General features: G+C 34.6%; 1 protein-coding gene across 2 annotated transcripts in view; it reads right to left on the bottom strand.

The window, feature by feature from the left end:
* The window catches only part of PCDH11X (protocadherin 11 X-linked), a 452651-nt gene that overhangs the window by 366828 nt on the left and 71755 nt on the right, over nt 1-14068 (bottom strand). For both annotated transcript variants that reach the window (XM_032330412.1, XM_032330413.1), the window contains exon 2: nt 4836-5419. In XM_032330412.1, the coding sequence (XP_032186303.1) occupies nt 4836-5375 (540 nt within the window). In that variant the 5' untranslated portion in view covers nt 5376-5419. The remainder of the gene's footprint in view (nt 1-4835; nt 5420-14068) is intronic.

The raw sequence follows: 14068 nt of genomic DNA, 5'->3' as shown, positions 1-14068 counted from the left end.
TGCCAGGTTAGGATTGCCTCGTGAGACTAAGCGGAACGCCCAAAGAGGAAGTAAACAGCATTGATAGCTAGCCAAGTTGTTCGTTTAGGTGCACAGCCTGATTCGCTCCCTCCTGTACCCTGCTCGCTGATTGGTCATGTAAGTGTATATAAGTGTGTAGACTTGCGGAAATAAAGAGAGAGAAGATGCATCTGAACTGGGGCTTCTTGTTGTCCTTGCGGGGCGAGGGCGATAAGAAAGTATCCTAATCTTGGGGCACCTGGGTGGCTTAGTTGGTTAAACATTTAACTCTTAAACTATGATCAGATTGTGATCTCAGGGTCATGAGATGGAGCCCCATGTGGAATCCATGCCCAGCATGGAGCCTGCTTAAGATTCTCCCTCCCTCTCCTTCTGCTCCTTCCCCTCCCTCCACCTGTTTGTGCACTGGTGCTCTCTTTCTCTTTCTCTCTCTCAAAAAAAAATCCTAATCTCTTAAAATTAACCTTGCCAAATTCACATAGATAAGTTTTAACATAATTTCTTTGTCCTAAGCAGAATCAATCAGTAATCACTTCATCCTTTCATTTCTCACTTTCTCCTTTTTCTTCTTTGTCTCTTTCCCTTCTTCCTTCCTCTTATATCATGAACTTGTTGTGATCCCCATCCTCAAGGTTACCTATCTATTTGTCAATTAAATCTAAGAGTCAGAAGACCTTATTCTGGTCCTTAACTTTATTGCTTACTAGTCTTATGATCATAAGCAAAATAAATTATTACTCTGAAATGCATTTTCAAAGTATTCAAAATAAGGAATAGTAATGCTTTCCTTGTTTATGACAAAGCATATGTAATATCACTAAAAAGCAAAATTAAGTTAGAATATTTATATGTTAAATTTTGAAGATAAATATTCTAAGTTTTATGTTACCTAATATCATATACATTTTTTAAATATTTTGTTTATTTGACAGATCACAAGGAGGGAGAGCAACAGGCAGAGGGAGGGGGAAGCAGGCTCCCTGGTGAGATGAGAGCCTGATGTAGGGCTTAATCCCAGGACCCATGACCTGATCCAAAAGCAGAGGCTTAACCCACTGAGCCACCCAGCACCCCCAATTATACACATTTTTTATATATTTAATACATCTTTTCCACCACTGCCTTTATTTTCAGTTAACTAATATAGAATTGTCAGTCACAAGACCCCTTCTTGTGTAAATTGACCTATTTTTCCCTAAAATTTGTCCCTATATCTCCCCTTTCTTCTTCTTCTTTTCCTTTGCTATCTGAATTTTACAGATACATTTTATATCTCCCTAGTTAGAATAAACTGTGATTTTGCTAGTCTTTTCTATTCAACAAAATAGAACAAATTAATATTAATTAATTTTCATCCTATTCTGCAGGACAGAGGTTATTATTATGGTTGGCCTACTTGTAACATTCATTGAAATTTATGGATAAATCATAACAGGTTTCTTTTCTTTTTTAACTTAATTTTCCCATCCTTTCAACATAGATGCCACTTTCACGACAAGACCTTTCTGTAAATCAAAGTATACTCAGTTAATGTCATCCCTGTCATAGCTCTCTGCATGCCTGGGGCTATGTTTTATGTTCCATATTCATTATTTCTTGTCATACTCATTATATATTTTTTTTATTCAGCATAACAGTATTCATTATTTTTGCACCACACCCAGTGCTCCATGCAATCCGTGCCCTCTATAATACCCACCACCTGGTACCCTGACCTCCCACCCCCCACCCCTTCAAAACCCTCAGATTGTTTTTCAGAGTCCATAGTCTCTCATGGTTCACCTCCCCTTCCAATTTACCCCAACTCCCTTCTCCTCTCTTTCTCCCCATGTCCTCCATGCTATTTGTTATGCTCCACAAATAAGTGAAACCATATGATAATTGACTCTCTCTGCTTGACTTATTTCACTCAGCATAATCTCTTCCAGTCCCGTCCATGTTGCTACAAAAGTTGGGTATTCGTCCTTTCTGATGGAGGCATACTACTCCATAGTGTATATGGACCACATCTTCCTTATCCATTCATCCGTTGAAGGGCATCTTGGTTCTTTCCACAGACACTTCTCCAATGAAGACATACAAATGGCTATCAGACACATGAAAAAATGTTCATCATCACTAGCCATCAGGGAGATTCAAATTAAAACTACATTGAGATATCACCTTACACCAGTTAGAATGGCCAAAATTAGCAAGACAGGAAACAACATGTGTTGGAGGGGATGTGGAGAAAGGGGAACCCTCTTACACTGTTGGTGAGAATGCAAGTTGGTGCAGCCTCTTTGGAGAACAGTGTGGAGATTCCTCAATAAATTAAAAATAGAACTTCCCTATGACCCTGCCATTGCACTACTGGGTATTTACCCCAAAGATACAGATGTTGTGAAAAGAAGGGCCATCTGTACCCCAATGTTTATAGCAGCAATGGCCACAGTCGCCAAACTGTGGAAAGAACCATACTCATTATTTTTAACAAACAGGACAGTTATTTATCCATGGAGCCATACAAATGCTTCAATACTTTAAGTAGATCATGTAGCTCACTTTTGCCTTATCACACACTCTAAAACAATGAAATTTTAGAGCATGTCTATCTCTAAGACTCATATAATAACCTGTAGTGAGCGTGTAAACTTTATATTATTTGGTGATAATATTTCAAAGAAAATAAAATGAAAACATATTTTAACACAGCTAAAATTATGTCAATAGGTTTATTTGTTTTATTTAAATTTCTTAAGCTGCTTTCAAGACAAATCAGAAATGTAAATTTGTTACGCTATCCTGAGGGAGCTATGACAAAATTATTCTTAGAAATAATTTCTTTGGAATAATAGAAACCTGCATTTAAAAACAATACATTTGTATAGATGGTTGGTAGAGACACTGTACTTATTTTTAAATACAGATTTATTTATTTATTTTTAAATACTGATTTAAAATTGGTAACATCCCATTTTGATTTCATCTGTTATTTTTTAGATTCCAAATAAACTTTTACTTTGTTTTGACTCTGCTAGCTAATACAATAGCCACTAACCACTTGTGGTGATTAAAATTAAGATTAAATAAAATTAAAAATTCAGTTACTTGGTAGCACTAACCCCATCTTATGTACTCAAGAATCACATATAGCCAATAGCTACAATATTGGTTATTCACAGATTATAAAATTTATGTCATTGCAGAAAGTTACATTGTACAGTGTTGTTTTAGAGATAGTATGTACTCTGCTATACAATTTACAATTTAAAGTGATAAATCTCACATATCTAAAAAAATAGTTAAATGTTTTGAAGCATCTCTAAATAGCATCAGCAGGTCTACCTACTTTCTACTTGGTGCTTATTCTCCTAATTCTGCCTTTGTGACATATATATCAACACCCTCATATTACGGTTGAAGAAACTGAAATTCAGAAAAATTAAGCTGGAGGTGACATATCTAGTCAACAATAAGCACAAAATTGTGATCCATATCTTTCTGAATCCTGCATATTTTCCTATTTCATCAAATAAGAAGACACCATTGTAGGGATTTTACCTAATAAACCCTCATTTATAAATTGTCTATCCCTTCTCTTTCTGTTTTTATTTCTTATAGTCACACACTAGTGTGTATTTCACTTGAATTTGCTCAAAAAATACACGACCTTCTATTCCTGAATGTATTTATAACTAAATATGTCTTTACAACATATCAATATCAGCTGAGTAGTTTTCCAATATTATACATCTTCCAGGCCAAAACCTTCAGATTATATACATCAAAATATGTATGTGTTCTTAGTATATTTTGTAACATTGGCTGTTAGGTTCTTCAATAATCTGGTAGTGAATAGTCAGGAAATGTTTATAGAACTTCAAAAACCCTTAACTAATCTATATTAAGTCTGAATATTTGTTCATTCACACATTTTCCAAGGTCACTCAAGTGCATGGAATGATTTCATATATCCAAATCTGAGTCCCTACTATCCTATATATTATATAGGTGATTAAAAGGAATTATCCATTCACTTGATAAACAAGATGCCTCTGCACACATTTCAAATAAAATTATTCCATCTCTATCCCAAGACCCAAATCAGACCAAAACACATTCTTCAGATAAACTGAATTTTTTTGGCTAAAGGTCTTACATACCCTTTATAGCAAATTGGTGTTCTGTGTCTTCAAAGAATTAGAACAAAATGAAAATATATAACATTAATAGCACATTGACTAAAATTAAATCTCATTCTAGTGACTCAAGAGATGCTTAAAGATATTTCCTTGAATTGAAATTACTATGAAAAATATTAATTATTCTATATATGTGTAGAAACATTAGTAATAAAAAAGTTGTATTCACCACTCAAATTTCTTTGGCACTTTTTTTCAAACGGCAAGAGAAAACTTCCTATCTATAATGATCACTGAGTAAATCTGATAAATTTGTGTATTCATTCTTAATGTTTAAATTTGTTTGTTTATGCGCACCTTGTGGTAGAGTCATGACTAGACAAATTAAAAGTGAGTTATTGGGTGGGTTATTTATTGTAAGTAGGAGGGCTGAGCTCCTTATCTGACCCCTATAATAGATTGTTAAGGGAAACATAAGCAAATTCTTGAAAATAAATATAAATAAAATAAAAATTCATAAGCTTCATAAATCACAAAAAATGCGTTGATGAGCCTGCCCCATTATGCTTAAACATTAAAAAAAATAGGGTGATGACTTGCTTAAAATTTGAAGTATGCAAAGATCTTTTTTTTTTTTTTTTTGGCCTTTTAAAAATGAATTATCTTGAACAAAGTGTTTTTAATACGTACCTTAATTAACTGGTAGTTTTGAACTCCATTTATTCCTATGTCAGGATCAATGGCTGCCGGGAGAGCATATCGAGAGTTTATAGCCGAGTTCTCTGGAATTGATATGTTGATAACTGTTGCTGGGAATAATGGTGCATTATCATTTATGTCTTCTATCAGAAAACGTATCTTAACCAGTCTAAATATTTCATCTGGCAAAACGGCAACTTCCACTTCATAAAAGCAACGGGTTTCCACCACAATACCAGAACACAATTTCTCACGATCAATGCGAGTTCCAGCAGTAAAGATCTCACCAGTACCTTCTTCAATTCGAATCAGAGGTGCATCACCAGTCTTGTACACTAGCTTAAACTGCATAGGGGATGTTAAGGTCTTGTCTGGAACCAGTGACAAGTTGAGGTCTTTCAGCAAGTCGCCTATCAGAACGTTTTCTGGCATTTCTTCTCGGACAGTGTAGTTTTTCTCCTGGGCGCCAGACTGAAATACGACACATGCTAAAAGAACTGCAAATATATACGTCCCAGACAACAAGTCCATACCAGGCACAATTGTGATGGTTCTCTGTATCAAGCCACAGAAAACTGTCAAAGAGAAACGAGAAAAAAAGAGAGAGAGAGAGGAAGAAGAAGAAGAAATTATTAAAGCCAACCAACCACTAAATGTATATTAACTAGGGGCGCCTGGGTGGCTCAGTGGGTTAAGCCTCTGCCTTCCACTCAGGTCGTGATCTCTGGGTCCTGGGATCAAGCCCCACATCTGGCTCTCTGCTTGGCGGGGAGCCTGCTTCCCTTCCTCTCTCTCTGCTTGCCTCTCTGCCTACTTGTGATCTCTCTCTGTCCAATAAATAAATAAAATATTAAAAAAGAAGGAGAAGAAGAGGAAGAAAAAAAAAAGAAGAAAATGTGTGCTAACTAAATGCACAGTTTTAAAATCATTAAATTAAAATATTAGCAAAATTTACTCTTAAATAATATGCATTTTTCATTAAGATAAAAGTAAATTATACAACATACCTACAGTAATTAAAAGACTCAGTATTTGTAAAAGTGGTCACCATTGATAAAATATATAAAAGACATAACATACCAAGATAGATAAAGTTAATAAAAATAATTAAAAACACTTAATTCAAGTAAGGTATATTTGTTACTAATCAAAAATATAATCATTACTCATTATTATGGCTTTCAAATATAATTCTTCTATTGGTAATAATAGAATACATTGGCAATGTTTTATACAATAGTTCTTGTGTTCAGTGTTCTTGCATTAAAGAAGGAAACTCCTTTGAGCAAGGAAGGGGCTGATGTGACACATGCCTTAATGTGAGAAAGAATACCATGTGAAAAGAAGACTAAAGTTTTCTTTCTTTGAATGAGAGGAATAAGGATACATAAATTACAGGGAGGCTACTTTCAGATCAACATAACTGAATTAAAATATTCTGGGGGAAAAAGACAATTTTCAGGAAATAGTAAGAAGCTACATAACCGGTTTATGTCTGCATATGTATGATTAGGTAGATGACATCCAAATCATTCAGTGGGAGAGCTGGACCAGAAGACATTCCAACTTTGAGAATTTATATCTATAAATTGAAAGTAGATGATATTGGAGCACCTGAGTGGCTCAGTGGGTTAAGTCTCTGCCTTTGGCTCAGGTTATGGTTTCAGGGTCCTAGGATAGAGACCTGCATTGGGCTCTCTGCACAACGGGCAGCCTGCTTTCCCCTCTCTCTCTGCCTACTTGTGATCTCTCTGTCTGTCAAATAAATAAATAAAATATTTTTAAAATAATATAAAAAAGAAAGTAGATCATATTAAAATGGGTTTTCATATCTGCATACTGACACCCAAAAAAACAAATAATCCAGTTAAGAAATGGGTAGAAGACATGAATAGACAATTTTCCAAAGAAGATATCCAGATGGTTAACAGACACGTGAAAATGTGCTCAACATCATTCATCATCAGGGAAATACAAATCAAAACCACAATGAGACACCACAAGTCAGAACAGCCAAAATTAACAACTCATGAAATAATGGGTGTTCACAAGGGTTCAGGAAAAAGGAAACACTTTTGCAGTTTTGGTAGGAATACAAATTGCTGCAGCCATTCTGGAGAACAGTATGGAGGTTCTTCAAAATGTTAAAAATAGAATGACCCTACAATGCACAGTCACCCAATGTTTATAACAGTACCATTGACAATAGCCAAATTATGGAAAGAGCCCAAATGTCCATTGACTGATGAATGGATAAAGAAGAGGTGGTATATATACAATTGAATATTACTCAGCCATCAAAAAGAATGAAATCTTGCATTTGCAATGACATGGATGGAACCAGAGTGTATTATTCTAATAGAAATAAGTCAGCTTGAGAAAGACATTATGATTTCACTTACATGTAGAACTTAAGAAAGAAAACAGATGAACATAGGGGAAGAAAATGAAAAATAAAATAAGATAAAAACAGAAAGGGAGGCAATCCATAAGAGACTCTGAACTATAGAGAATAAACTGAGGGTGAATGGGAGGGAGGATGGATTGAATGGGTGGGAGGATAGGCTAAATGGTTGATGAGCATTAAGGAGGGCGCTTGTGATTAGCACTGGGTGTTATATGTAAGTAATGCATCACTAAATTCTATTCCTGAAACCAATACTACACTGTATGTTAACTAACTTGAATTCAAATTAAAAAAGGAATTAATGCAGCTATCAATGCATTCAAAACTTTTAAAAGATTAGCCAACAGATGGCCAGTTAAAAATCCATTACAGAAAAAAAAAATCATTACAGAAAATTATTAATGCACGTAGGTAACTAATTAAGGAAGTTTTCAGTATTTATTGGTAATTAATAGCATTAACAAAATTCTAGTAATAGCTCTAAAAATAGGAAGACTCATGAAATGATGTAAATAACTTGCTATAAATATGGTCTGATTATGGCAGAAAATGTATTGCATTAAATAATTTTCCCAGTGTATAGTTGTGCATCTGCATTTTAAAAAATAGGCATATGGACAGGTCAGAAGACACAAAAGTGAGAAAGAAGAAACTTTCTTATTTGCAGTCAGTGATGGAATAAATGTATTTGTTACAAAAATTTAAATAGTTTAGGTCATGAATAGAACCAAGAAATGAACCAGATAAATGTGAAACATCTCATTTTAAGAAATTATTATCACCCAATTAAATTATCACCAAGTAAATATATATATATATATATATATATATATATATATATATATATATATATAAGTTCACCCATTTTCCTGTGTTTAATACTGAAGACATTCTCTATCCTAGCAATGCAAAATGACTATTGCCTGTGGTATTTTTAGCCCATTTTCTCAATGATGAACATTGGGATTACATAGTATAAAACTTTTCTCAAGATTTAGTCTTTTATGAATTATTGGCCCTATACAAAAATACCCATTTATACTTACTATGTTAATATGCACAAATATACTTGTGTTCTATGTAATATGAATCTAGGACATCTAAAATAATTCAGTGTCTGTGTGATTTTGTAAGTACTATGCAAACATAAGGAAAAATAAAAATGGGATAATGACAATTGGAGATAAAACTACTACTCTCTTCTTATCTTAACCTTAATCATATACACATTATTACAACTGGCAGAAGAAGGCTACAGACCATTTTTTTTCAAACACTGCATGCATATTATAATATCTCTACACAAGAATTAAGAAAGTGGCTTAATTCCAAGCAGTTCTCCTCTGCCCACCCATTCTAAATCTGTTCTACTCTTTGTTAATAACATCATTAAACAACACATTTTAAAATGTGTTTTATCACTTGAAATTCTTCAGAGGTTTTAATAATTAGAAAGTATTTAGGAAAAAGGACAATGACATTTCTAAAACTTGAGGACATATCCATATTGAAAACATAGAAGAAATATCTAACCTCTAGTTAGTAATTAGTTTCATAAAGGTTTAGTCTTTTAGTCAACAAATATTTTTTAAGCTTTTTTTATATGCCAATGTTCTAGGCACTGAGAATAAATCAGTGAACAAAGGAGACAAGAATATCTGCCCTCACAAAGTTTATATTTCATAACATAAATATTCCAGAATGTTTTAATTCAGAGTTCAATCAATGCATAACAAACTCAATTTTGACTATCACAATGTAAACCTGCATAATTAAATAACCTCGATCTATAGATTTTTATTCTAAACCCCTACATTTGCCATTTGAAAATGTATTATAATCTTTAAAATTATAAAGGTTTTTCTTTGAAATGCTGAGTTTGCTTCTTTGACAGACCAATACAGAAATTTAGTTATCAAACATGGATATAAAAAGTCACTGTTTAGTTGTATATTAGCATGATGAATTTAACTCAGATATTCAGGGAAGATATCCCTAGACACTTACTATTACCTGGTTCTAACTTTCTCATCCATGAACAAATGGTAAGATAACTTAAATTTCTTTACCATTCTCACACATCTCATTCCTACTATAGTCTAAGGTTAGTTTGGAAACTGATAGGGGAACGAACCACAGTGAAAACAGATAGAGTTAATTAAAATTTTCTAAAAGCTTCAGCAGTGACAATGTTATTTGAGTGAATTTTTTAATAGACAGTACCTAATTGTTGTATATGCAACAAACATAGAGGGATAAAATTGTGACAATCAGAGAAAGCAAAAGCAGCAACAAAATAAGCAACAGTGAAATTTTAGATGAAAAACAAAAATGCAAATTCATTTTATAGTTTCTGTGCAATTTCATTTCAAAAAGAGGGAAGTATATAGAGGAACTAAGTATCTACTCAATTTAAAGATTTCAAACCACAAAAGTAATGTTCAAATGGTTTGTCAGAAGACTTTCAAGGCATAATTTCCCTCACATACTTGTTACATTTTATTATAGTGCTGTGTTTAATCTGTGAAAAACTAACTCTTTTTTTTTTACTTTTTTGAGTGAGAGAGAAAGTGTGCATGACCAAGTGTGGGAGAGGGGCAGAGGGAGAAGCAGACTCCCTACTGAGCAGGAAGCCTGCTGAGCTGCTCCATCCCAGGACCCTGAGCTCATGACCTGAGCTGAGGGCAGATGCTTTACCAACTGAGTCACCCAGGCACCCATGAAAAACTAATTCTATATGAATGAGTGGCTTACAGTCTACAGTAACAAATTGTCTAAAATAGTACAAATTTAGGTATTACAAAAAATATGAAGTTTGGCCCATGATCTTAACTTCACTTGGCTCCTGTCACTCTACTTTACTGTCTCATGAAGTCAAAAATACACCATTAAACAACTATGAGGTATTATATATTTACTTCTCTGTCCTTGTTCTCATGCAGTCAAAGCTTCTTTCAACAGATTGGGGAAACAATGAGGTAGTTTTTGGGGTTCACAGGAAGCAATCTAAGATCTTGCAAGAACTGTTATTAAGGGTATGTATTATGATGAGCACTGGGTGTTATAGGCAACTAATGAATCATTGAACACTGCATCAAAAACTAACAATGTACTGTATGGTGGCTAATGTAACAGTAATAATAAAAAAGAAATAATCACATCTGTAGAAAGAAACTGGAGCAACTAATAAATTCAGCACTTTCAAAGGGACTGATCACAAGTTGAGTGAAATAGGTGCTTTGGCTGTCTTGCTTGACATGGCTATTTTCTATGTATTCTGAAACCTAAAATGCCAAAACAAAAAAATTAATAAGGTATGGTAATTTCATCAAGTTAGTATTTTATTAAATTTTATTCCAGAAAGGACTCATTTATTGTATTTTTTTTGTACAGGTCTAATTTTCACATTTGTATCGACTCTTCTCCAAAAAGTGAATTCCACTAATATTGTTTCTTTCTTTATAATGTTCATGTTTTGTTGATTCACTCTAACTCTTCACAACAGTTATTGCAGTATTCTCTATCAGAGTTTCAAATCTGTTAATACTCAATGCTTAACTAGCACTTATAAGTAAATTTATGATGGTTGCTTTTCCATATTAATTTTTTTCTAGATTTTTTGTATATGACTTAGGTAGTGAAAGAATTCGATTCAAAGACCCCTCCCCAACCAAGTTTACAGACAAAACTCACAGGTGTCCAGTTAGAATGGCCAAAATTAGCGAGACAGGAAACAATGTGTGTTGGAGGGGGTGTGGAGAAAGGGGAACCCTCTTACACTGTTGGTGGGAATGCAAGTTAGTGCAGCCACTTTGGAGAACAGTGTGGAGATTCCTTAAGAAATTAAAAATAGAGCTTCCCTATAACACTGCCATTGCACTACTGGGCATTTACCCCAAAGATACAGATGTCGTGAGAAGAAGGGCCATCTGTACCCCAATGTTCATAGCAGCAATGGCCATGGTCACCAAACTGTGGAAAGAACCAAGATGCCCTTCAACGGGCGAATGGATAAGGAAGATGTGGTCCATATACACTATGGAGTATTATGCCTCCATCAGAAAGGATGAATACCCAACTTTTGTAGCAACATGGATGGGACTGGAAGAGATTATGCTGAATGAAATCAGTCAAGCAGAGAGAGTCAATTATCATATGGTTTCATTTATTTGTGGAGCATAACAAATAACATGGAAGACATAGGGAGATGGAGAGGAGAAGGGAGTTGAGGGAAACTGGATGGGGAGGTGAACCATGAGAGACTATGGACTCTGAAAAACAATCTGAGGGTTTTGAAGGGGTGGGGGTGGGAGGTTGGTGGATCCAGGTAGTGGGTATTATGGAGGGCACATATTGCATGGAGCACTGGGTGTGGTGCATAAACAATGAATTCTGTTACACGGAAAAGAAAAAAAAAACACACAAAACAACTCACAGGTGTCTGTACTTGGTCCTAATTCTTTGGTTTTTTTCCAAGTCATTGTACTCTTCATTCTCAGAAAATAGATCACTACTACAAAACATATTCTCTAGCCATACCACAACCCACATTCCAGATGAACCCTGGATAAAGCTTCCCAAGAAACTGACACCTCCTGCTCTACTTGGCCAAGAGTTGAACCCCTCCCCCCACACCCTCCTCCACGTGCACAGCTGCAACCTTCTCACATCGTTTAAATCCCTTAAAAGTCCTAGCCTAACAGAAAATTTGGGCAAAATTTCTCTTGAAATCTGGCCCCTCTTCTCCCTTGGAGAATGAATAAATTCTGTTCTGATTATTGCTCTACTATGTGCAATTCTTTGTCACCTGTTTCACTGGCCACCCTAACAGGGATCTTCAGAAAATGGCTTTTAGTGTGCCTGGGTGGCTCAGTTGATAAATGTCTGCCTTCAGCTCACGTCATGATCCTACTGTCCTGGGATTGAGCACTGCATCAGAGCTCCCAGCTCAGCACTCCAGTCTATTTCTCACTCTCCTTTTGGCTCTCCTCTGGCTTGTCCTCTCTCACTCACTCTCTCTCAAACAAGTGAATAAAGTCTTTTTAAAAAATAAGAAAATGGCTTCGCAGATTAATAAAGCAAGAGACACATTCTATAGGCAAAAATATAATGCTTATCATCACTTATCCTTCCATATCACCATAGGGTGAACTTAATCATAATTATTTCAATACCTATTATTTTAATATATTTGGTCTGTAAGTATCATATTCTCATAATAAATAAATCTTATATTCACCAAGGTTAAGAGGAATATTTTCATTTATTCAAGGTTAAGAGGAATATTTTCATTTATTATAACATTTTAATTGCTCTGATTTCAAGTCAATTATTTTATTCAATTTTATAACAACTATGTGGTATATATAAATATTCATAGGCATTAATTTATATGTTAAATGTTCATATTAAATAGACATTAATTTCACAATCAATAAATATTCTAGATGATCATGTTTTAAGATTAAAAATTCATAGGATAAATTTGTGACATCATTGGGAATTTGTTGTAAAAGCCTATTTTGATTTTTAGATGTATAAGGATAACTGATTACTTTCAACAAGTGTTCTTATGACTAAAACACTATAGGTCTAACCAGAAAAGAAAATAAGTGATGGCTTAGTATATTTTTTGTGTCACCTGTTAATATATCAAAATCAAGATGCAATAAAATCAACAGTTCAAAGCAAATGAGATATACCATCAGAATATTTGAAATGGTGGTTGAAAAAGGATCTCCATTATAGTCTGTAAAATGAATCAAAGTAAGATATTAGTTATCCAAAAATGAATAGTAGCTATCAACCTATTTGTTCCAAAGAACAGGAAGATGACATTCATCCTTAATAGCTTCATTTATTCATGCAGGGAGACAAAGAATCTCTTCCTGGTAAGATGACTTTGGGGTGATATAAATCCACAAACAATAGCTACATATCATAGACCACTAAGCAAAAATGACATAAAAATTTTTTAAAAACCAATCCTGCTGGGGCACCTTTGCTGCTCAGTTGGTTGAGCATCCAAAATTATTGATTTTGATTCAGTGTTGTGATTTTGAGCCCTGATGTACCCCTGCATGGAACACCACATCAGGCTTTGTACTCAGAGGGAAGTCTGCTTCTTTCTTGCTCCCTCTTCCTCTGTCCCTCCCCCTGTTTGTGTGTTCTTTCTGTATCAGATAAATGAATAAATATTTTTTATTTTTAAAGGTTTTTATTTATTTATTTGACAGACAGAGATCTCAAGTAGGCAGAGAGGTAGGCAGAGAGAGAATGGAGGAAGTAGGCTCCCTGCTGAGCAGAGAGCCTGATGTGGGGCTCGATTCCAGGACCCTGGGATCATGACCTAAGCAGAAGGCAGAGGCTTTAACCCACTGAGCCACCCAGGCACCCCATGAGTAAATATTAAAAAAAAAATCGTACTATTGGTTTATCAAATGCCTAATTACAGATGACTCATTCTAAAAGTTCAGCAAAAAATTCCTTCTCTTTCCATTAATTTGTATTCACATACATCTATTTTAATATTATTGATTTAATTTTTATTTGCTATCATCTCCAAACCAAAATGAACCAAATGACATGAAGGAATAAATGGATAGAAAACAGATAAGCAAAATAAGTCAGAGAATGACAAACACCATATGATTTCACTAGTATGTGGAATTTAAGAAACAAAACAGATGAACATATGGAAAAAGAGAGAGAGAGAGAGAGAGAAAGGCAAACCAGGAAACAGACTCTTAACTATAGAGAAGAAACTGAGGGTTACTGGAAGGGAGGTGGGTGGAGAGGATGGGTTAAATTGGTGGTG

This window comes from Mustela erminea, chromosome X (genome assembly GCF_009829155.1).
Source record: "Mustela erminea isolate mMusErm1 chromosome X, mMusErm1.Pri, whole genome shotgun sequence".
Lineage (NCBI taxonomy): Eukaryota > Metazoa > Chordata > Mammalia > Carnivora > Mustelidae > Mustela > Mustela erminea.
This window is presented reverse-complemented; position numbering and strand designations above follow the sequence as displayed.